This window comes from Sphaeramia orbicularis, chromosome 17 (assembly GCF_902148855.1).
Source record: "Sphaeramia orbicularis chromosome 17, fSphaOr1.1, whole genome shotgun sequence".
Taxonomy (NCBI): domain Eukaryota; kingdom Metazoa; phylum Chordata; class Actinopteri; order Kurtiformes; family Apogonidae; genus Sphaeramia; species Sphaeramia orbicularis.
This window is the reverse complement of record NC_043973.1, coordinates 14,653,686-14,680,042: the sequence shown is the minus strand read 5'-3', so window position 1 is coordinate 14,680,042 and position 26,357 is coordinate 14,653,686. Positions and strand designations below refer to the sequence as shown.

Sequence of the window (26,357 nt, the reverse complement as noted above, 5' to 3'; positions counted from 1 at the left end):
TGGGTTTTTCAGCCTTTATTTTGTCAGATCTTTTCTTTAGTATATTTACTATTTTGCTTGCATGTACAGAGAAAAGGCACAGGTTGACGACCATAAAGAAGAGTCTTTGATAGACATTAAAAAGTCTAGGATAGACACTGAAGTTCTTGTGACCAAAGTTTAGGGATTTGTAAATGTTGAAGCTTGAACAGACTTGAATAAATTGCAAAAACCGATCAGGTCTCCACTTTTAATATTGGAATGCTAGTCTAAGCATTCCACTTTCCTGGAGAGTCAGATTCAGAAATTGTTTTTGGAGTTTTACCCATACAGAGTTAATGTAATGTATTCAGAACATCTCCAAATCCAAAAATACAACCATATGACAAAGCTGAGGAATTGGTGTATCTTCTAAGCTTTCTTTAAAATCCCTTGAATATTGAATCATTCTGCTATTCTTTTTTTTTTTTTTTTTTAATTGAAGTGGTGATATTTCCATATCCATGCTGGTCTCCACTTGCAGTTTCATCATTGTCCAGCAGAGGGCCTCTGTCCTCAGACCCTCTCCACCAAACACAAATAGTATCATCATTCACCAACAAGTTTATCTGATAAAATTCTCAACACAATCCCACTCAACAGGATTATTTTAAAACCTTTCCTTTCTGTTGTCTTTATTTTTGTCACTTGTGGCTGAGAAATGCAGTGTGGGAGGGTGTCAGTGATGGAGAGAAGGTGGGCGGGTGTAACTGTTGGCATGTGAAAAAAACCAAGACAATGGATCAGTTTTATAAAGATCAGCCATCCAAACAGCCACGGGGCTTCTGTGGGAGCTTCCTGTCCAGACGACATGCACACTAAGCCTGAACGCTGAACTTTGACCTCTTAAAAACACAGAATGCCTGACTGACACATTTAGTAAAGATTTTTGTAAAACGGTATGCTGAACAGTATACAATGGAAGAATCTGGTTACACACCAGGATGTAGTTGAAAGTTCACAGCATCGAAAAATGGCAAATAATACAGGCATCAGCTCTGCAGCAGAGTACGAAATATCACTGAGATTTAAGATTTCATGTTTAGTATTGTTTTAATGAGCAAAGGCATTGATTAATGGGTTTATTTTTACATATTTTAATCATTTTTAGGTTGGATGTTTACAACCTGAGTAAATGCCGTCAAACTGTTCAATTCATGTTAATGTTCTTTACAGAAATTTCATGTAAAATAGTGGCTAACTGCATTAACAAAGTATCAATAATGGTATATTTTCACTTTCTTAGAGAATCCAAATTTGACATGCATTTCCTGTATTTATTCAGTTCTCACTTCAAAATGGATTTATTTGCATGTAAATCTATTCAACTCACACAAGGAGCCCTCTAAAATGACTTAAAATACTATATACCAAAAAGCAGCTGCACTAATGTACATTTTATTGCCTGTGAACAGAAAGTAACTGCTTACTTCAGTGCAGAGGTGATGGATAGGGTTAAACCTTTCCTCACCCTCAGGAAAAATCAATCTCTAGATTTTATTGGATTTCTACTGGAAATCTATTTTTTTAAAACCCACTCCTAGTTTACAGCCTTTAAACATCCTTGAAGCTTCTGGAAATTGATGTAACTGATGTGGAAAAGTTAAGAGTGGCTAATTGTTATTATTAGGAACCGGCCGTCGGCTGTAGCTTCAGTTTGGGCTCCGTTCAGAAACAATGTCCTTTTTGTCTGGTGTTTTGGGAAAGGTAGGCTAAGAATGTAAAAAAAAAAAAAAAAAAAAAAGAAAAAAAAGACACTTACGCAAGTCTAGGTTCTCGTTTGGAGGAATTTCCAACATTTCAAGGTACCTTTTTAGATTTGACTGTTATTACCTTATAGAAGATAATCCTTTATTAGTCCCACAACCAGGATATTTGCAGGACCATGTAGCTGTTAAAATGTCCTTGAAGGAGACAAGTTCTGACTCCCAGAGATGAACAGATTCAGATGTAGTAAGTCCAAAATCATCTTAAGACAATGTTAGAACTGGTAAAGGGAGGCAACTGGTCCGAAATTACCCCCACACACAGCAAATAGTGTATTGTCATAACCTATAACAGGGTGCTTGTGCAGGTCTTGATAGTCTTAAAAAGTATAGAATCTTGAAATAGTGTTTTTCAGACCTTGAGAAGTCTAGAATTTTGTGTGAAAATCTTATTAAAGTATGGAAAAAAGTTTCTCTCATAGTTGAATTTTAGAGTATGCTCAAAGGCACATAATCTTGTAAGATAAGAAACACATGAGAAAAGCATATAAAGCTGGATCTAAAATAATTCTAGTGAAACTTGTTGGTGTGATATCCATGCACTTTTGGCATTTTCATATGTTTTGAAAAAGTTTCTGTCAGTAAAACATGATTTACTGCGAATTAAGCATTCATTCATTCATACATTTATTAAAATGAACTTTTCTACTACACACAACAGGTACAATCTCAACCAAAAAAGTAGACACGCAAGTATGAAAGTACATAAAGTCAAGTTCTTGGGGGGAAAAATAGCAGTTTTGAAAAAGTCTGAAAAACATCTGTAATTTTTATTTGGATAAAGAGCAAACACCCTGCTATAATGATGAACCCCATGTTCTCCACAACCAGTATAAAAATCAAGACTAAAAAAACATCACTCTGAATGTGAAACAACGAGTAGAGGTTCATTTTGTGGAGTTTTGCTGCAGAGGCGCTGAAGCTCTTCATAAAAGTAGCTTTAAAAATAAGATTATGTGGATGTTTTGTAAGTTCACCTAAAGACATCGGCCAAAAAAAGCCGAAGCTCGGACACCAGTGTATCTTTGAGCCGCATAATATCTCCAAAATGGTACTAGCATGGTTTAAGGCAAGGGTCTCAAACATGCGGCCCAGGGCCAAACGCAACCTGCCAAAGGTTCCAATGCGGCCCGTGGGATGAATTTGTAAAATGCAAAATTCCACAGTCAAGGCTGTGGAACTCATTTTAGTTTAGGTTCCACATACAGACCAATATGATCTCAAGGAAAATAATAACAGCAGAATAACCTACGAAAAATATTAACTCCATATTTTCTTCTCAGTTTGATGTGAAAAAATAATATTACACCATGCCTATAAATAATGACAACTTCAAATTTTTGTCTTTATTTTAGTGCAAAAAATAACATTAAATTATGAAAATATTTACATTTACAAACTAACCTGTAACAATAAAATGTGAATAACCTGAACAAATATGAACAACCTGAAATGTCTAAAGAAAATGAAGCACAATTTTAGCAATTTTCTGCCTGTTACTAAATGTTTAGTGTCTTTGTACAGGGGTTGGACAAAATAATGGAAACACCTTAAAAAAATCAACAAAATATAATTTAATATGGTGTAGGTCCGCCTTTTGCGGCAATTACAGCCTCAATTCTCCGAGGTATTGATTCATACAACTTGTGAATTGTTTCCAAAGGAATTTTAAGCCATTCTTCAGTTAGAATACCCTCCAACTCTTTTAGAGACGATGGCGGTGGAAATCGACGTCTTACTTGAATCTCTAAAACTGACCATAAATGCTCAATAATGTTGAGGTCTGGGGACTGTGCCGGCCATACGAGATGCTCAACTTCATTAGAAAGTTCCTCATGCCATTCTTTAACAATTCTAGCTGTATGGATTGGGGCATTATCATCTTGAGGTGAAGGTGTTTCCATTAATTTGTCCAACCCCTGTAGATCTGATCCATAATGCACATGTAGAAATGATAAGTTGAGGCAGAATATTGTTAAAATTTCACTTATTTTTCTGAAGAAATTTCTTTTTTTTTTCAGGTTATTCACATCTTTTTTTGTTTAGATAGTTTATAAAAAGTAAGTATTTTCATAATTTAATAACAAAGACCAAGATTTGGAGTTGTCATTATTTATAGGTTATTATGCTAGTATTTTACTGGTCTTACCCACTTGAGATCAAATCGAGCTGAATGTGGCCCCTGAAAGAACATGAGTTTGAGACCCCTGGTTAAAGGCCTACAAATAAACATTGTGGAGTTGCCCAACATAAAAGCCCTGGCCTTAACCCAGCAGAACATTTAAGATCTGAACTGAAAGTAGTTGAATCAACATAGTGTTTGGGCTAAATGAGCTAAGAAAATAGTATAATTGAAGTGTTGGAATGCATTTACTGGAGGTATATGTGAACTTTCAACCTCAGCTGATGGTATGTGTATGTTATTTGTGGGGGAAAACTCTGCAGTATTGTGTCTGGGTGTTGGAAGTAAAAAAATAAATAGCCCATTGTTGTCATAAATAAATAAAACTGGACCAACTTCACTTCCCAGCACTGCTCTCACAGCTGAGATGAGAGAAAACTGAAAGTGAAAAAGCAGCGAGGGAAAGACGTGGGCGATATTTTGATCCGTGATCTAATTTTAGCTCGGCTTCTGCTTCAAATAGCAACGTCTCCATAAATATTCATGAATGGAGGGACGAATCTGCTGCTCTGTGATGCAGAGGGAGAATGAGGAAGAGAGGGAAAGGGAGGGGAGAGCTCTGAATTGTACCTGAAAGCCTATTTTTAGCTTCATCGCCGCCTCTATTCCCCATGCTTGGGAAGGCTAAATTTAGCTGCATAGAGACAGAAGCGTAGCGTGGAAACAAAAATAGAAACAAGTTTATGGTCGGAGCACGGAGGAACAGCCAGTGGTGTAGCATCATTAGGGAGGACAGAATGAGATGGAGATGTTTAAAAGGAAAAATAAACACTGGGCGGAAGCTACATGTGTAATTACTGGAAAGGATGATGTGTATTCTTTAATGATTGAGCTATTGACTTAATACTGTGAGTGTGGGGAGTCACGATGCACATTTGCACACTAATAATAGCTTCGATGACTGATTTTTCTAATGGGAAATGACAAATCTACACCAGATGGACACAAAATACCTTGAAAACTATGAGATCTTCTGGTTTGTGACTCAGAATAAAGTGTACTCTTTATCCATTCGGTCTCTTTTGCCCTATTTTATCTTGTCAGTGCTCTCTCCACTCACCCCACTGTCTCCACTCTACTCCTCGGCTAAATGTGGTGCAGTCAGTGTGTCTGAATCTGTCACATGAATGGGGGGGACTGGGGGGCTTCTTTTCGCTGGCGGTTACGTAATAGCCAGTAACACACCAACCTCCTGTACTCATGCACCACATTAGGAGGGAGGGGCACACTAGAGGAGGCAGGAGAATAAGGAATGAATGGGATGTGTGGATGCTGCAGCTAGTGCATTCCTACTATTAGGACTGCAGCAGTAAATAGTTTGTTTAATAACCCTTTCATGCATGAATTATGAGAGCGTTATTATGAGTGTTTCTATTCCTCCAGGCATTTAAAAAAACAAAGTGGTTTAATTTTTTTATGAACCTATTTTAGACTTAGACTTTATGGTCGTTCAGATATACAAGCTTATACAGAAAGAAATGTTGTTGCATTTGCTCGCTACAGTATAAAATAACAGAATAAAAATATAGAATATAGACAGTATAAATGTAAAATATGTACACAGTGCAATACAGGCCGTGCAAAAGGCAAAAAAACAGTGCATTTTTCATGGAGTTGTAAAAATGTCCACTCAGCTGGACACCATGGATTTAACCCTTTCATGCATAGTGGTCACTACAGTGGACAGTTATTCTACAGCTGTTCTCTTATATATTCATGGGTTTAGTTGTTTTAGTTCCATATCAACCAACACAGTGGACACTTACGCATCATCTCATAAACTGCAATTCATACCATTACTATAACTTTGCTGTTCTTGATTGGTTCTTGAGTGGAAATCAATTGTTAATTGTTATTTTTTGGCATATTATCTCCATGAAGTGAGAAATAACTAGTATTAGAATATGTTAAAATGTGAGAAAACATCAGATTAGCTGCATTAAACATGGTTTCATTTCACTGTTTTCATATCACTTTATTATATTGGGTTTTAAATACATGTTTCTTTGCTTCAAGAACAAAATTCATGGTGTAGCTGAGCGGACATTTTTGTAAATCTATAAAAAAAAAACTCAATCTCATTGTTTTTTTCATGCCTAAATAGGAATAAAAACACTCAAAAAAAAAAATAAAATAAAATAAAACTCAACTAAGGTTCTCATAATTCATGCATGAAAGGGTTAATTTTTGAAGCAAAGAAACATATTTACTGATAAACTGTGTGAAAACCGTGGAAGAAAAACATTTTTAATGCAACTAATCTGATGTTTTCTCACATTTTAACATACACTAATACTAGTCATTACTCACTTCATGGAGATAATATGCAAAAAAAAAAAAAAAACCCAACTTTTTGTTAAAAAAAAAAGAAAAAAAAAAAAGGTGTGTTAATTCCAGTCTAGTAACAATAACAAGCAACTGATTTACACTTGAACATGTCACTGCAGATCAGGTTTATGAAGAACTGCAAAGTTACAGTAACAGTATGAATGTCAGTGGATGGGATGGTGCATGGGCGTCCTCTGTGTTGACCTTAGCTGTACACCTTAAAAGATTTTGTCATTATCTCAGCCAAAGTGTATGCACATTTTTGTAGTTGGACAATGTAAGAATAGATTTTGGCCTACAACAATGTTAAAAAAAATATGGATTCATTCAGTTAATTTCAACATGTTCCTTATGTTTTGTGACAAAGCCACAGGGAGCCATAGAGAGAGGCTGAGGAGCCACATTTGGCCCAGGAGCCATAGGTTGCAGACCCCTGATTTAGGAATTACAACCATCACTGTCCAAATACATATGGATCTGACTGAACCCTCATTATTAATGTGCATTGTTGCTGTAATGTACACTGGGAGAAAATACTAGATTTGAATCTTAATTGAGGTTTTCCCCAAGGATGACTCAAATACTTGACTCTCAGGGTACACACCATGTTCCACATTTGGTGACATTACTCTTGTACTACTAGGACAGGAATAGTCCACCATGACATGGATGGATTAGCTGAAATTAACCTTAGATTAGCATTTCTGTGCCTTTTAATGAAGATCTGTCAAGTTAACTCATAAAGACCCAGTGCTGCTTTTGCGGCATTTCTCATTTCTTCATTTTTCTCTCTATTTAACCTTTCTTAAGTGATTTATCACCATTTATTATAATATTATCCTCTGTATTTTGTATTTCTGCAATAAAAAGCAGGTATTTTTACTGATTATGTAGATGTTCGTAAAAACTCAGATTAAAGGTAACTGTCATAATATCAGAAACAAAGAAAAATTAAGAAAACTTCACTTTTTCAATAAAATTCATCATTAACTGAACATAAACCAAGTGTCTCCATGCACTTTCATTCATCCAACTCATGGGTTTTACTGGTGAATCAATGTTGTAGAAGATGATGGTGTTTCTATGTTCACTATGGAGCCTCTGAACGTCCAAATGGGTCATACCTGATGACCATGAAAAGATGATAAACTGTATTTTAAACCGGGCGACACGGTGGTGCAGTGGTTAGCACTCGTGCCTCACAGTAAGAAGGTCCTGGGTTCGATTCCAACACCAGTCGATGGGGGGTGGGACCTTTCTGTGTGGAGTTTGCATGTTCTCCCTGGTTTCTCTCCGGGTACTCCGGCTTCCTCCCACCATCCAAAGACATGTACAAATAGGTTAATTGGTTAATCTAAATTGCCCATAGGTGTGAATGTGAGAGTGATTGTTTGTCTCTATATGTTCAGCCCTGTGATGAACTGGCGACTTGTCCAGGGTGTACCCCACCTTCGCCCCTATGTAGCTGGGATAGGCTCCAAGCGACCCCCGTGACCCTAGTGAGGATAAAGCAGGTTCAGATAATGAATGAATGAATGAATGAATGTATTTTAAACCAATTATTTACATGGATTGATAGGTCCAATGGATCAGAAGTCATTAAAAAGTTTATATTGGTAGATGATTTTGGTCACCAGTGGTTATTTGGGTTAATAAAAGGCATTGAGTTTATTTTTGTTGAGGTGGGGGGTCAATATAATGACGCATGCTTTCCGTGAGAAGCATGTTGTCTTCAGACTTGTTTTCAAACCTACGCTTGACAGGTTGGCAGGTTTACAACTGTGAGGCTGGAAACGTAGTCTTTGGTGTTAATTAGTTTCATTTGTAAGTAATGTGTTGTGAACAGACGCACTACAGTATATTTATTGGAGACCTTGGCCTACAAACCTAAACTAACAACACATAGATGAGATGCGTCATACTGTTTTATATTTTTAACAGACTCTCTATGGATGACGCTGCTGTGTTCATACAGTTCCAGATTCTGCTCATCTTCGGTTTCAGATATTTTTATTTTTAGATAGAATTTCCCCTGCTGTATTTATTTGACAAAGATCGTATGTGTGTCTTAGCGTCTCCTCGTCCAAAATCCTCCACGTTTCTACAAATGGTTGTTTTTGCTAAAGCCTGAATTTCTCCTCTGGATTTTCTCAGACTGTTTAGAAAAGGAGACGCGTTGCCAAACGAAGCTGTAGGCTGACGGAGTCTCTTCGTGTCAGCAGAGGGGTTGTGGGAAAATAGAGATGTGGATCAACGCAGAAACGTGCCCAGACTGTAAAGGACTCTGTCGTGCCTGTATTTGGTGTTTTTTCTGTGTAGCTGTGTCGTGTTTGATCAGAAGGAACTCCTCCTCACCTGAACACCAGGCTATTTTTAGACACACTCACATGACCCCACGTCAATACTCTGATGCTAATTTTATACCTCGCTGTTCACTCGCAGTCCTTCAGTAAACACATTGTGGTGTGTTCTTCCACCCAATTCACCTGCAAGAATTGAGCCATACATGCTATACACCTTTGGATGTTGTGCATGTGATGCCATCATTATGTTGTAACCAGTCAGATACATACAGACACGGGTTTGTCTTCTAGAGTTGGACATTGTCCTCTATTAGATTTAATGATGCTGTGTTTCTGAGGTGAATGAAGCAGTTTCTAAGGGAATATTTATCTTAAAGAGACATTCACTATCTACCCTCTGCTCTCAACCTACAGTTTATGGAATCAAATTTATTTATTACCCTCTGGTCAAACAAATTCTGATGCAGTGCTGATGTTTTTTGTTGACTTTTTTTTTTACTCTTTGTGGTTTGACCATATACACCCTCCTAAATGTCGCTCTAAAGCTCTTATTCTTATTGCTGATACCGGTTTGTAACATTTACACTCCCTACTTCCTGCAGGAAATAAATGGCTGAATGTTTTCACACAGTGAGAGCCTGTGATATTTTTAAGCTGTTTTTTATAGAATATCTTTTTCTCCTGTTCATTGTTACTGCAACAGTTCCAGTTTCTCAGCTTGAAATAGAATGGCATCACTTTTCTGTGTGATATTGGAAAAACGTCACTTAGGGACTGGAATAGCAGTGTTTGGACAGAATTAAACACACAATGATTGGGGGGGGGTTTAGGGGAGTGTCTCTGCATAGAAACTGAACTTTATACCTTACTTTACTTTAGAATTTTACACAGGTTTAAATGCAGCAAACTCAGAAACAGGACAGGGTTGTGACTGGCTTCATTGTCAGCCAAGAAATGAGTTAAATGGTTTAATTTCAGAGGAGTACTGTTGACAAAGTACCCATTTATAATCATTATCCTTTTTGTAGCCACCATATCCTATATCTAATGCTACTTAACATTTTGTAATATATCATCCCATTCTGTGTTCTCCTGTTTCTCACTCATGTCAGTCATGAGATACACATTACAGCAGTGTTTTTCAACCTTAAGTCAGTACCCCATGTGGGGTCGCTTGGAATTCAAATAGGGTCACCTGAAATTTCTAGTAATTGATAAAAAAAAAAAAAAAAAAAAAAAAAAAAAACTTACTAATAAAAAATATATTATGAGTTGAGAGAGACAATCTCAATACATAAAAGACATGACAAACTGCGAAGCTGAAACTGAAGCACTGTGGTTCTGTTTATCTGTCAAATGTTCATTGTGGTCGGTTTCAGATGCTGCAGCTCTTTCATAATTCATAGTTTGAGTTCTTGTTTGTTCAGTATTAATTGTCAGCCTTGTAAATCCAAGCTGGACTGACTGTACATATCCTGACCAAGAAAAATAAAATTTTCACTTTGTGCAGTAATCTACACCTGGCTTTTCTGCCTCCAACCATGATAATATACATTATATAGACTAAATGCCATTTGAAATTAAGGTTTATGTGCAACATAGTATAGCAAACTATTACATGATCAAAAAGAAATTAATTTTAGCACAAAAAAGGTCTCTGTTTCAAATGTCTGGGGTCGCCAGAAATTTGTGAAGTTAAAATGGGGTCATGAGTCAAAAAAGTTTGGGAACCTCTGCATTACAGCGATGCTGAAGTTATATATTGTCCAGCTTTGTCTTTTTAAATCTTCCAGAAAGAGTTAATTTGACATAGTTTGACTAGTAGTTTATAGGTAATTTGCTGAGATGTCTGAAAACAGGGCAATATACTTCATTTTGCATGTGACCTGTCCTTTGACCTGGATGTGTTGTTGCTTTCATTTCCTTTCCATCTTTAATTTGACTCTTTCTCTCACTTTCTCAGTCACTAAAAAACATAACAGACTTTTTCTCTTCTCACCCGTCCCTCTTCAGTTTCGATGTGGAGAATGGGTTGTCGGTGGGGCGCAGTCCCCTGGATGCCCAGGCCAGCCCTGGCTCCGGTCTGGTCATACAGGCCAACTTCCCTCACAGTCAGCGGCGGGAATCCTTCCTCTACCGCTCGGACTCGGACTTCGACCTGTCGCCCAAAGGTCCTTCCAGAAACTCCTCCACTGCCAGCGACCTGTAAGTTCACTTCCATCACAGCTCAAAAACACTGGTGACATGATACCTGGAGATTCATGGCATCATCTGTGCTGGATGCATTGACCCTCAAGTCATCAGTTTATACATATTCAGTTTATTGACCGTTTTTCTAAAGTTGAGCAGTTCATTTCAGTTTACATTTCTGAACACCATGGATCAATAAAACCTCAGCAATATGTACATCCATAAAAGTCATTGCATAGCTGTAAATAAAAGGAATTTCATATGAGTAGTGTGTAAGCATTTGTGGTTTACACATTAAAATACGTACCCATGGTTTGCATAATATTCTGGTGACTGGTTTGCATATGCTATACAAATCCACTCTGGATATCCTCAGTTCCTCCATGAACAAAGTGTACGACACCTTGTCACATTAACTTTCGCGATTTCTCAAATTTTGCAAAGTGTTATTGTTTTTTTCTAATTTTTTTGAGGCTCATTTGTTTTTTATTATACTTTGAGTCAAGAAATGGCTCCTTTTTTTTTTTTTTTTTTTTTTTTTTTTAATGAAAAGCTGCTGTAAATGGTCTTTATGTTTTGTTTGTTTTTTTGCAATTCCTACAACAGGGTCTTCATGTGAAGGGTCTTTTGGATTCTTCCATCTTGTTGCTTTACATTTCTTTTTTTTTGGAATTCAAGTTTTTATTGGAGTTTTCACTTGGTACATGACAATCATACAATGTTGCTTAATGTTAACAAACAGGGTTTTTATACATAAATAAAAAGTACCAAAAATGCTACAAAGCATGGAAGTTCTTAAAAATAAATAAATAAATACATACATACATACATACATACATACATAAAAATAGATAGATAAATAAATACTAGAGGGAAATAGTTCAGCAGTCATCCTCCTGACTGGGAGTCATAGTGATGTAAGACCAGAACGGCTCCCAAACTGGTGCTGTGGTTCCATCCCTATTGTTAAACGTATGAAGCATACATTCATATGAAGCAGTCTTTGTCATCATGTTTACCCATTCTTTAAACTGTGGTGCTTTTGGGGTTTTCCAGTGTTTAAGAATAACCCTCACTGCCAATGAGACCCCAACCATAATAACAGAAAATTTCCCGTTTGATACGGTAGCAATCTGTCCTTTTTCACCCAGTAAACACAGCCTTGGACAGAGTGGTACGATTCCGTCCAACCAGTTACTTAGAGCAGTGGTTCCCAACCATTGTGCCACAGCACATAAGTGTGCCGTGAGAAATCATCAGGTGTGCTGTGGAAGATTATCCAATTTCCCCTGATTGGTACTTTAAGTAAACAGCAATCTCTACAGTTCCCACTATCTGAGGAGGGCGTGGAACATTATCAGAGATGCAACCCACCCTGGCTTTCCACTTTTTGAACTTTTACCCTCTGGCAGACGTTTCCAGACACTAAAGGCCAGCACAAACCGTTTAAAAAACAGCTTTTATCCCAGGGCCATAATTGCACTGAATACTGCTGGACATTAATTAATTGTGTGGAATGCTGAATGTTTGTCCAGAGTATATGATGATGTTTTATGTGTCTTTTATATTTCTAGTAACACTCTTTTTTATGCTGCTTTTTTTTTCTTTTTTTTTTTTTAGATATTTATGCCATCAGGGTTTTTCTTTTATATTTTAGTTTTTTTACTCTTTTATATACATTATTTATACTTTTTTTATGGCACCAAGGACGATTGCACTTTTTTAAAATTTCATTGTACCTGTACAATGACAATAAAGACATTCTATTCTATTCTATTCTATTCTATTCTATTCTATTCTATATAGATACATACGAGTGCAATGATCCATTTAACAACAACAGTCTCCTGTTTCCCTTTGCAAAGTGAAAATGAAAGTGAATCAGGCCTGATGTGGTGCATTCTGTTGATAAAACCCCCCTCACTAGTGATGCACAGATCAGTGGGTTACCCGCAGGGCCCACGGATCAAGTTGGAGTGGGGTTTTTTTGCCTCTATTGTACTGTTATATGATGGACCTCAATCCATAAGCCAGGGGTTCGTCTGGGGGGTCGCTGACCTACCCCCCTCAGCTTTCTCATTAAAAACGCCCCACATCTTTCTTCAATTCCTGCAAGAATATCAGCTTTGTGTTCAACTAAACAGGCCCTAGGTTTCGCATTGAGTAAGTAAATTGAGACTAGATTTGCATTATATTTTAGTAAATATACTTTTTGTGACATTTATTTGGGGGTGTGCCTTGTGATTTTTCTACTGTAAAATATGTGCCGTGGCTCAAAAAGGTTGGGAAACACTGACTTAGAGTATGTACAACGACCATCCAGAAACCTTTGATGATTGGAAGTTCCTAGAAACAGTGTATCAGAGTACCATTATCATTTTGACATTTCCAACACAATGAGTAATTCATCAGACCTAATCTATTCAATCTTACAATGGTCCAAAAATATCTTTGTATTATCTTATATTGTATAAATTTGCCTTTACCTTCCCTTAAAAATTTCCCACATTGTGACAATTGCTTTACATTTCTGCAGAACTTCAGTCCTATCGTGGCTGTATTTGGGACACATTTAATGCGTTACTTGCCCCTTTCTTTTCCCTTCAAACAGCTGAGGCAGTTTAATAACACTGTGCATTGCTTGGGTCCCCCTTCCCTGATGTCTAAGCACCGTTAAATCTGTAAAGTTAGCAGTCACAGGTCTCCTCATCTATTCTCTGTTTTTGAAGGGAAGAAAGCTTGAAGCACTGGGAAGTCAACTGGTTGTCATCTCGGTGAGAAGCACAAAATGAAACAGAAATAAGATTAAAAAAAAAACCCACTGACTCTGTCCCCTGAAGTCCTCCTGTGTTCCCCTCAGATGGTTCCATGGCCATCTCCCACCTCCCTCCTAACAAACAAGACTAAATACTATATCAGACACTTTGTTTTTCACCTGTGAACCAAAACACCCCGTTCTTTTTTTTTTTTTTGCATGTTAATCAGAGACAGCCAAGTATAATAACAGTTTGTGTAGTTCTTGTGTTCCAGCTCATACTTGTTATCACCCACCCTTCCACCCACCCAGTCTGTTTCCTCACAACCCTACTATACGTCATGCATGACCAGTTTATTTTTTGGTTATAAGTGTCCTGCTGGCGAAAAACAAAAATTCTACAGATTACAACAACTGGTAACACTTTACAATAGCAGTACATTAGCAGAAGTCAATGCAGTAAAAAATATTAAGTAAGTCATTTCAGGATTTTGAGTTCTCAATTCTGATTGGTCAAAGATGCCATTCAGTCTTTTTTCTATTTAACCCTTTCATGCACAGTGGTCACTACAGTGGGCAGTTATTCTGTTCTCTTGTATATTCATGGATTTTGTTGTTTTAGTTCCATATCAGCCAACACAGTGGACACTAATGCATCATCCCATACACTGATATTCATACCATTACTGTAACTTTCCTGTTCTTTTATCTAAATCAATTGCTAATTGTTATTAGACTGTAACTAACAGAGTTTTTTTTTTTTTTTTGCATATTAGCTGAGTGAGTAATAACTAGTATTATAGTAAGTTCAAATGTGAGAAAACATCAGATTAGCAGCATTAACCTCCTGAGACCCAGGAAAGTGAAAATTTTAGCTTTTTTCCATTAAACAATTGTCTTGATTGGAAACCGCAAAATGCAACTTTTTTTTTTTTTTGCCCAGATACATTTTTTTTAAATTATTTTTGTTTATTTATTTATTTTAATGGAATGTCCTTTACAATGGACAGCATTTTTGAAGTAAAATTGTCACACTTTTGTCCCCTACAAGGACAAAAATGCATTGCTGGGTCTCAGGAGGTTAAAAATGTTTGGTTTTTTTTCATAGTTTTCACACAGTATGTCAGTAAATGCATGTTTCTTTGCTTCAAAAATTAAACGCATGGTGTTTAGCTGAGTGGACATTTTTGTAACTTCATGAAAAATAGGTTCATAAAAAAAAAAAAAAAAAAAAAAAAAAAAAAAAAAATCAATCACATTGTTTTTTTTCCATGTCTAAAGAGGAATAAAAACACTCAGGAAAAAAATCTTGATTAAGGTTCTTATAATTCATGCATGAAAGGGTTAAACAAACCATTATAATGTAATGACTTTGCAACTGCAGACACTAACCAAGTGGCATCCTCCAGAACTGAAGAATACCTACATGAATCTTCCAGAAACTGCAGTTCCTTGAATGGTCACTTTGACTGATGGATGATTGTGTGAAAACATCCATCTTTACAGCAGAAATGAACACTTTTATGGCCTGTTTTATAGTCAGTTTTATCCTTTTGTTAATTAACCGTCCATAACAAATGTAGACAGCGAGTTTGATAAGATAGGATAAGATAAGATAAGATAAGATAAGATGAGATAAGATAAGATGAGATAAGAGTGGAAAAGACAGGCAGAACATTTAAGAGTAAAATAGGAATATAAAAGAGTATCCACTAAATAGTGGATAAAATTTTAATTTAATTTTAATAATAAAATATATTTAATATATTTAATATATTTATTTTATTTTATAAAATATATTTTTATATTATATTATATATTATATATTATATATTATATATTATTATATTATATAATATTTTTAATAATTTAATTTTAATTTTACTAAAAGTAATTTAAATAAATTACTTTTTGCACTGTACACTTCTACAAAAATATATATATATGACATACAGTATAAATATTATAGCACACTACAATTATTATTGTCTTGAATAAATGAAATATATGTGACATGATATAACAAACATATAACATTTATAGCCTGTTTTATAGTTAGTTTTATCCTTTTGTTAATTTCCCTGATAAGATAAGATAAGATAAGATAAGATAAGATAAGATAAGATAAGATAAGATAAGATAAGATAAGAGTCCAAAAGACAGGCAGAACATTTAAGAGTAAAATAGGAATATAAAAGAGTATCCACTATTTAAATTACTTTGTGCACTGTTCACTTCTACAAAAAATATATATGACATACAGTATAAATATTATAGCACACTACAATTAATATTGTCTCGAATAAATGAAATATATATGACATGATATAACAACACAGAGCAGACATTAGAGGATCCAGTTATGAAAGGGAATGATACTTGGTTACAATCAATGTATTAGTACAGGGGTGTCAAACTTATTTTAGTTCAGGGGTCACATTCAGCTAAATTTGATCTGAAGTGGGCTGAACCAGTAAAATAATAACATAATAATATATAAATTATGTCAACTGCAAACTTTTCTCTGTGTTTCAGAGCAAAAAAAGTTCATTTACATTATGAACAGATTTACATCTACAAACTATCCTTTCAAAAGATGTGAATAACATGAACAAACTGAAAAAAATAAGTGTAATTCTAACAATATTCTGCCTCAGTTTATCATTTACACATGTACATTATAACTTACAGATCACAGTGGATCTACAAATACACAAAACATTTAGTAACAGGCAGAATATTGTTAAAATTGTACTTACTTCTCTTAAGACATTTCAGGTTGTTCATATTTGTTCAGGTTATTCACATTTTTTTTTGCGAAATTATACTTCGTTTTAGTGTAAATACATGAAAATATTTACATTTACAAAGACAAAATTTTGGAGATGTCATTATTTATAGGTTATTATAATGGTATTTCAATGGTCCTGCCCACTTGAGATTCAATTAGTCTGAATGTGGAACCTGAACTAAAAGGCTTGTTAATATCTTCAGTGTAATTTTTGCATTTCACAAATTCATCCCAAGGGTCGGACTGAACCGTTTGGCAGGCCAGATTTGGCCCCCGGGCCGCATGTTTGACACCTGTGTATTAGTACTTGTGAAAATTACTGGTTTCATTACTAAATGTAAAGCGCTTTGGGTGTCTAGAAAAGCGCTATATAAATCCAATCCATTATTATTATTATTATTATTATTATTATTATTATTATTATTATTATTATTATTATTATTATTATTATTATTATTATTAAATTTCCTTGTAATAGAGTCCAACATCACTGTCTGGGTTTATGAACATCTTGCTGTGCATTATTCCATTAGCTATAAATTACTAGCTTAACATGAGAATATTAATAAATGACACATCAGTTACTTATTAGCAAATGTTAATGTGTGTTTATTGGAAAGTGTTACTGAATAATTACCACTATCTGCTCATTAGGTGAATGGTTGCACAAACTGTTCAACCACTTCATCAGAAAGTACAAATTTTTCACATTCAGGTTTTTGTTTTGTTTTTTTAACCAACAACCATTGTGTTGTAACTTTAATACCATGTATTATCTCTGTTGAGTGATTTTAATGCATTTCCTTTGTAATGTGCTCTAATTTGCAGACATACAGAAGACATGATTGTCACACCATTTGCACAGGTGAGTCCTCTGAAAACTTGGGAGGTAATTTGATATCTTTTTGCAATCGGAAAATGGGCCAGATGGTGTCAAATCACCATAAAATCCTATTCACTTGTCAGCTGAAGTCTATAATACACTCCAGATGGTATGAGACAGGGCTTTAAGGCTTCACCGGAACAGCCCTCGAGTATAATACTGGCCCTGCGACAAGATCAGGCATCCCACTGGCCTCTCCTGCCTCTTGCGTGGGATGTGCGTCACACTTGTGCTCATTTTACAGTGAAAGAAGCGGCGAATCCAACACTGCTGGATCATGCTGGCTGATAAGACTCCTACATGAGTTAGCCCAGGACACCGGATACTCTGTGGGCTTTCACTGTGTGCTGAGTCAGTGTTTGGCTGCAGATGGAGTGACAGACATGACATAGAGAGGTGTCAGTGATGCCATCCAAACATGAGACAGGGAGAGGGGATGCCTCTGCGTGGCACTTTAACTAGAAAGATGAAAGCCTCAGTATCTGCTTTCAAAGGCTCTTCAGGAATTTCTTCTGAGAAATCCCTAGTCTGGTTAAAGATGAATTAAAAGAAATATTCGAGTCTGTAGTTTCACCGCATCACACATCTGACATCTACATCACATCACAGCTCAAGTTGTACACTCCGTATCTTTGGTTTTGCAGGTCCTTGCCAGCCTGAGGACAGTCCGGAGTAATTTTGCCGTCATAACTGGACAGCAAGATCGCCCAGCCAGCAAGTAGGTTTTTAGAAAGTCACTAATGTCAAATCATCCCTGATGTTCACAGAGACTCCTTCACTCACTCACACACTGCAGTTATTATTGCCTTGACATGTTCATTAGTTAGTTTTTCAATTAAGTATGACACATGCATTAATAGGTATTTCATTTGAGTAGCTAACTAGCTTTTTTTTTTTTTTTTTTTTTTTTTTTTGTAATTCTATGAGAAAAGTCTTCATTTATGAAGTGTTGTGTCAATTCAATATTGGTTTTTACATTACATATTTTTTGATCAAAATGTCATTTCATTGAAATATGAAAAACTCAGAATTGATACTATGAATTGAACCACTTAACTGGTCCATTAGTAAAAAGAATATTAAATTAACATTACATTTAAAATTTACTCTCTATTTAAGCAGAGGCAGACTAAACTTATAAATATGAAAAAATGGAAATACCCATCTCTGGATCCAGTGAATGTTAGGGTAAAGTTAAGCTAATTTGACCTGCAGTTCTATGTCATTATTTTTAAATTGTACATTTTGTTTAATTTAATATTTACTGCTTGTTTTGCTCTTGGATTTCTTTAACTGTAATAACCCTGGGTTTTTGTCAGGACACGATCCTCAGGCAGCAACCCACCATCCATGTGCAAGACCAGCCTCGCAGGTCAGTACTGGTATTATTTACTAAATAATCCCATTTGGAGAGAGTCTGCAATGACATTAACATGATTGAATTTGTGAATCATGTAACTAATGGGTTTGTAGTATGATGTCACAGAATTAAATGTCATTCACAAATCATCAAATCTTATTATTTGCTCCAGTTTAAATAAAACTTTTTCAGCTTGAGATGTGAGAGACATTAACAGACTGTTGGACTGGTAATGAAGCCATCAGTCTCATAATGCCTCTTTATTTATTTTCATTACAGAGGAGCCTCACCAGCAGCTGGCAATAGAGACTCTGGATGAGCTCGACTGGTGTCTAGAACAACTAGAGACGCTGAAAACTAGACACTCTGTCAGTGAGATGGCGTCCAACAAGGTAAATATGTGGATGGTCTATAATCCCTGTTTTCTACCTCTGGGAAAGGGTTAAAACTATACAAAGCTACACAGTACAATAGCAGTACCCTTGTACGTTGATCAGCCATAACTCTCTGACCACTGACAGGTGAAGTGGTAATAATATTGTTTTTTTCATTACACTGGTACCTTTCACTGTGTTGGATATATTAGGCAGCAAGTGAACATTTAGTCCTTGATGCTGATGTGTCTGAAGCAGCAAAATATTCAACATAAGGAACTAAGTGACTCTGACCAGGTCCATATTGTAACTAGGGCTGTGTATCGGCAAGAATCTGGCGATACAATACAAATCACAATACTAGGATCACGATACGATATATCATGATACTGTTAACAAAGCAATATTTTTTTATTTTGTTTCTTTTTTTAAAAGATTATTTCCTGAAAAAAATTATAGTGCAGCATTTGGATAAATAAAGTTTTAACATGCAGCTTTACCAGTACAAAAAAAACACACAAATAAATAAATAAATAATGTTTTACAGACATTACAGTTTGAGTTCTTGCTTAAATGTTCGTATTTTATTGTGAAAAGAATCCATAGAGTTCAGTCCCTGAATCATCCAACATCAGAACATTATTTTTGTGCATTCCCAATAAAAAAAAAAACAAATATTTGCCTCTTTCAGACAGTAATAAGTGCTTTTGGGATGCATGAATTATCCCTTATTTATTACTTCACAATAATAAGGTTCATATGGATATTCTTGGTATCTATGGACATTTAAAGACCTCACAGAATCTATTCCCATTGTCTAAAATATTGTATCTATTACTATGCCTGAGTAAACTGTAACAAACTAAAAGAGAAATTAGAATTTTTTTATCCTCGCCTGTTTTTTTTCGGCTGGATTGACGATGATATGCATAAATTAATTGTTCGTGTTGGAGATTTTTAATAGCGTATATTGCACCACACAAAGATTAAAAATCATGTTTGAACATTAAAGTTTGCACTAAAATACACTTTTGATGTACTTTTATTAACATTAGGGTCTAAACTTTGAGCAAAAGTTGAAAAAAACATCCATTGTCCTGATTTGTTATATTTTTATAGTAGATGAATATTAATATAATTTTTTAGGCCTGCGGGCGGGTCGATAGGGCTAAAGGGGTTTTAATATCAATGCAGTATCTTGAAGTGAAATATTGCGATATATTGCGTTACCAATATTTTCTTACACACCTGATTGTAACGGTGATGACTGGGTCAGAGCATCTCCACAACTGCAGGTTTTGTTGGGTGTTCCTGGTCTACAGTGGTTAGTACTGACCAAAAATGGACTAAGGAAGGATATCCCAATCTCACGACAACTGAATCAATCATCTGTGGGAGGCTGGAAGGCTGGAAGACTTGAAGTCGAAACGAGTTGATTTGTTTTTTAAGGTCTATATATGACCATACCATGAGAATAAAAGCATTTTAATGCTTAAAGAGAGTGCCTCGGAGTTTTCTTCCTGTTTGTCATCTACTTTATGAACCCCTTTTTCCAAAGAGCACCTCGAACTAACTCTTTTTTTGGTCCTAGAGCAGGGGTGGCCAACTCATTTTCTTCTGGGGGCCACATTCAGTCCAATTTAATCTGAAGTGGGTTGGACCAGTAAAATAATAGCATGATAGCCAATAAATAATGACAACTCCAAATAGTTTTAATGCAAAAAATAACAGTCAGTTATGCCAGTATTTACATTTGAAAACTATCCAAACAAAAAGGTTGTGAATAATCTGAAAAAATGAAATTTGTAAAGAAATATAAGTACAATTTTATCAATATTCTGCCTCAATTTATCATTTATAGGCTACATGTGCATTACAGATCAGATCTACGAAGGCACAAAACATTTAATAACAGGCAGAATATTGTTCAAATTTCACTTAATTTTCTTCAGGCATTTCAGGTTGTTCATATTTGTTCAGGTTATTCACATTTTATTGTTAAGGAATACTTTCTTAATGTAAATATTTTCATAATTTAATGTTTTTTTGCACTAAATCAAAGAGAAAAAAATTGGCGTTGTCATTATGTTATTATGATATTATTTTTGAGTTTGATGCCCTAACTTGCACTTTGCCAAATCATCCCACGGGCCGGATTGGATCCTTTGGTGGGCTGGTTTTGGCCCCCGGGCCGCATGTTTGACACCTGTGTCCTAGAAGCATTCCTTCCCGTGATTTTTTCATCTGTGGGAGGTGTTGGATAAATAAACTAGAAGCACTCGGAGAGCGCAGACCTCCGCCAAGGCTGATCAGTGGCCCCCCCCGTGGGCCCCCCCACCCCCGATCACCACCAAAATTTAATCATTTCTTCCTTATCCCATTTCCTACAAACCCTGAAAATTTCATCAAAATCTGTCCATAACTTTTTGAGTTATGTTGCACACTAACGGACAGACAAACAAACAGACAGACAAACAAACCCTGGCAAAAACATAACCTCCTTGGCGGAGGTAATCAGATTGATGGAGGTCCACCTATCTACTTCCAGGACTTCAGGGATCTGCTGCTAACGTCTACCACAGCAGACCTTCAGAGGTGTGGTGGAGTCTAGGCCTCGGGACTTACACAATATTAGACAGGTCACAATGTTCTGCTCCCATAGATGCTCGATGGGTTGAGATGTAGTTGTTTTTTAGATACTTTTGGTAGGTTCTAACCACTTTACCCAGGGAATGAACAGGATCTGGAGATGCTCTGACCCAGTGATGTATCTCTTGTCAAAGTTATTCTGATTCCTTCTCTTGAACATTTTTGCTGTTTGTAACACATCCACTACAAGTACTAAATGTTCACTTGCTGCCTAATATATCCACCCACTGACAGGTCCCATTATAAAGAGATAATCAAAATTAATCCCACTTTGCCTGGCAGTGGTCAGAATGTTCTGGCTCATCCATGTATATGGTGCTTGTACTTTAACCAATACTGCTATAATAAAATTCATACTTAGTGGCAAGAAACAAAGAACAAAAACCATCCCAATGCAGTAGTATAGTGGCAGAAAATGGCACTAACATGCTTTGAAATTGTTGATCCAAAGTCCGTTTAGTTTCCTCACATGACTCAACATTTCTTCGTCCTGCTGCTGAAAAGAAAAAGAACAAGAAAGTTGTAGATTTAATGCCTTTGCACTTGGGCTTTGACAATATTCAGAGATATTAAAACCAACTGAATACATGACCTGGACCTGTTGTGGGTCCCGAGCCCTATTGCCATGTCCTGACTAGACATGACACCTGGGACCGGTCTACATCTGGACTGGTCCTATTCCGCTGGTCTCTCTCTCCTGGTCTGCAACAAAAATTATGAACGAAATAAACAAAAGACCCAAAAATAGAGAAAATTATCAGCAAAAATACACAGTGATGAGCAAGATACTCAATAAAATGAACCACAATTTCCAAATGACCCGATTAAATGTGTCACCTGGCTGCTGGTGTTGCACAGCTTTTGCCTGGTCCGTCCTGGGTCATCTGATAGCAATACTGCTATAATAAAATTCATACTTAGTGGCAAGAAACAAAGAACAAAAACTATCCCAATGCAGTAGTATAGTGGCAGAAAATGGCACTAACATGCTTCCAATTGTTGATCCAAAGTCCAATTTGTCTCCTCACATGACTCAACATTTCTTCATCCTGCTGCTGAAAAGAAAAAGAACAAGAAAGTTGTAGGTTAAATCCCTTTGTGACATGTGTCACAGCATAGATAGATTCACCACACTAAGGTTCATATTAACAGGTCATATTTTCAGTATATTCAGTATATTCACAGGTAGTACATTCACTCCAACCTGTGTTGTGATTTACATTCAATGACCCTGAACTCAATGAACCTGCCTCATCAAACCCAATGATTCTGGACTCTACAGTAAATTAGGGTTTGACTATTAATTTCTGGATCTGATACATGGCATTTTTCCAGTTATCTATGTTTATTTATTCAATATCTCCTATCTGGTTCCATTCAGGATACTATGAATGTTGGTTCCTTCCAAGGAACACGCCTGCTTCCACAGTTTGGAGTGAAATCTAATCAAGGATTTGTCATTGATGCACAACAGACCATGATATTACTCCACCCAGCTTCACATTTTGACATTGTTTGGTTTATGATTTATCCTGTGTTTAAGTCTGCATTTGTTGCACATTCTGTTCTCCACTTGTTTCTCAGTTGTTTTGTCCTGTTTTCAACCTGTAGAATATGGCATGGGAACAGCAATTCACACTTCATTTTATGGGAATACCTAGTTTTTTTTTTTTTGTTCCAACTGAAAACAAAGTGGTTTCAAGCCAGTATGTTTTTGGTTGAAAAGCCAAATTCCTCTTTAACAATCACCACCATGTGCATAAAATCTGAACTTTAAAGATCAGTATAAACACATGCATCCACTATTCTTGCATCATAATTTAAAATCCCTGGTTTGAGTCAAAGATGTATCACAGCAACCTTGACCTCTGCTCACAAATTTAATCCATTTTTTTTTCTTGAGTCCAAGAGAATGTTTGCACCAAATTTGAGGAAATTCATTCAGGGCGTTCCGAAAGTATTGGGTTTTCAGACTTAATAGGGACCAGGCAAACATTCTTATAGAGATACATGAGCACATCAAAAATGTACTTTCCCCACTCAAAACAGCACAATGGGCACTTAATTTATCACAGTTGTGGAAGCATCATCACTGCTATCTAACAACATAAATGTACACACACGGTCAATGAAAACTTTGAGACCATATTTTTTGACATAAGTTTTATTTTGAAACCCTAAACTGGAATTTTTTCATATGAATCATTTGTTTAGGATATTGGCATACAGAAACAAAAATCTAAAGTTTCAAGAATAACTTCAAAACAAAAAAACTTAACAAAAGAAAACGGCACCTGCCAAACACAAAGTCGCAACAGTCAATACAGGGTATGGCCTCCGTTTGCTTCGATGCAGGCAGCGATCCGTTGGTACATGGTTCGGACTAGGCGTCGGATGGTGTCCTGCGGAATCCTGGTTTCTGATTGTGGGTTGGGAACAGCCCATACATAGGCCTAGCTATATCACTGTAGCTCAAACCGGCCTCCACCATACCCAGTGCCTGGAGACGTTGTTCACATGATAGGTGTGGCATGATGCCGTTCACTGGACTAACAATGGTGGCCTTTTTTTGGGCCTTTATATAGGCCTTCCAAACCAATCCTCAAATTGTGCAGATACCCACTGGGTATTGCTCAATGTGTGTTTGGTCCACTTTTGCAAAGAGACCAACCCATGTGCACTGAACCGTGACAACATGACAACTCATCATTATCTCAACTACCCAAGCACTAAGTCATCAGTCAATCCGCAATGAATAATTACAACCCCCCTACAAGTAGAAATATGCATACATTTCTACCTCAAAGTTTCTATTGACTGTCAGTATACAAGAAAACAATACCTAAGAGTTGGCTCTAAAATCAGTTGCATCATTACTAATAATTACTGCATCACCGTACATACATTTAAGAGCTGCAAAATAAATTGAAAATGAAATTCATCCTCTTTCTAAATATCATCTCCTCCTTTCCTTCACTGATGTTTCCATGCATTTGTTTCCATTACAGTAGCTGCTTTGTCTTACTTCCCAAAATCCTAAAATCAAATCAATTTAATCAAATTGTTTCCATTTTGAGGTGAACTGCATCCCCATTGTTTTTATTAGAGCCTATAATGAACCCATAAGACATGTTAATAATTTTCATCAGCGTCTCATTAAGGGATGGTCGAATTTGGGTGCGTGCAGATGTTTTCCACCCAAATTAAATGTACGACAAAAAGCCATGTGTGTGCAAGTGCAGTTAGCCTTTACAGACCCTGAATACATCTGAAAGCTCAGTAATACAGAGAATCAGTCAGCGTTGATGAAAACATGAATAGAATCTGCCATCCATCAGCGGATACGAGAGGAGCTTATTCCATGAATGAGCTTCATGCATGCAAGTAAAGACAAGACAGACACACCCTTCCCCCACTCATGTGCAGAAAAATGTGAATGAGCTAGTGGGAAGTGGAGATAAAACGGCATCCCCCCCATCCATCCGTCCACCGTGGATCCTTCTCCTCCTCTTCCCCCACCTCTTCTTTCCTCAGACTGGACGCATGGCACTCGGTGATTCCACGATCAGACCGCCCACACGACATCCACGTGCTCTTCATACTAACAACACACAAACACACTTCTCCATCCCATATATATATATATATTATATACATTGCCAGGCTTGGCCTCCATCACATACAGTAGAATACCCGCCTGGATACATTACCCTGTGCTCACGTGGCTCTGGCCAGAGTTTCATGGGAGGCATCCCCACCACCACCACCACCACCCTCCGCCCCATTACTGCAGATCAGTCAATGAGCAGCTTCAGTCAGTGGAAAGAATATCTGTGATGGGAACAAAAGCAAACACATAGGAGGCCAAAGTAACATTAATTCCACATCACTGACAACCTTGTTTTTGTTTAAAGTACATCAGGGTTACCCGAAAGCAAAGTGTTCTTGAGGAACAACGAGATCTCTGCGTGCTTTTTAGATAGCTAGACACCTGGTAAGCAAAAAATATTATCTATGTGGCACCTCTTAAAACCAGTGTCACAAACTGATTTTACAAAGTGAAGCATTATGATGACATGCACTGTAGATGTAAAAAAAAACCAAAAAAAACATCAAGATCCATTTTCAGCTATGATTTGAAGCCCGTCTCTCTGGGGTGGAATACTCCCTGACCTAGAGCAACAAATGAGTAATAATTCATCCACTCAGGAAACATCAGCTGTCAAATAGCTGACAATAATAAAGACAAATACAGCATTAGATACAATACACTACAGAATGAATAAGTAATGCATTATGCTAAAAATAAAACTGAAAAATCAAAACATGATAACACTAAATGCACTGCAAATGTTAATGTTTGCAGAACTGCTATTTGCAAGATGCATCCTTTGATAGATTTTCTTTATGCAGCACGACAAAAACAAGTCAAAGAGGTGAACATCAGACAACACATTCTGATATCAATATTTGTTGTCAATATTTCTGGAATTACCATTGCTCATTTCACACCATTAGATATGGAATTACCGCTGTGTTGTGTCCATCTGTTGTTTATCTGTTGTTTCTTAGCTATGTTTAAGAATTATATGAAACAGAAATTTAGTGTTTTCATAAGCAGTCATCAGAAATCTGTAAGTAAATCTAGAGCAGAATAAACTGGGAATGATCCTAATTTAATGATAAAACAGATAGCATAGAAACATGAGCAGAGTATAACTTGTTTATTTGTACTCTGTATTATTTGTTCACTATAGA

The 26,357-nt window shown here is 36.4% G+C and overlaps 1 protein-coding gene across 5 annotated transcripts in view; it reads left to right on the top strand.

Annotated features, from left to right (window-relative positions):
• The window catches only part of pde4ca (phosphodiesterase 4C, cAMP-specific a), a 135,088-nt gene that overhangs the window by 96,408 nt on the left and 12,323 nt on the right, over positions 1-26,357 (top strand). For 4 of the 5 annotated variants that reach the window (XM_030160808.1, XM_030160812.1, XM_030160810.1 and 1 more), the window contains 6 exons: positions 10,611-10,802; positions 13,517-13,561; positions 17,162-17,198; positions 17,861-17,934; positions 18,536-18,588; positions 18,856-18,968. In XM_030160808.1, the coding sequence (XP_030016668.1) occupies positions 10,611-10,802; positions 13,517-13,561; positions 17,162-17,198; positions 17,861-17,934; positions 18,536-18,588; positions 18,856-18,968 (514 nt within the window). The remainder of the gene's footprint in view (positions 1-10,610; positions 10,803-13,516; positions 13,562-17,161; positions 17,199-17,860; positions 17,935-18,535; positions 18,589-18,855; positions 18,969-26,357) is intronic. The other variant, XM_030160809.1, reaches the window with a different exon arrangement.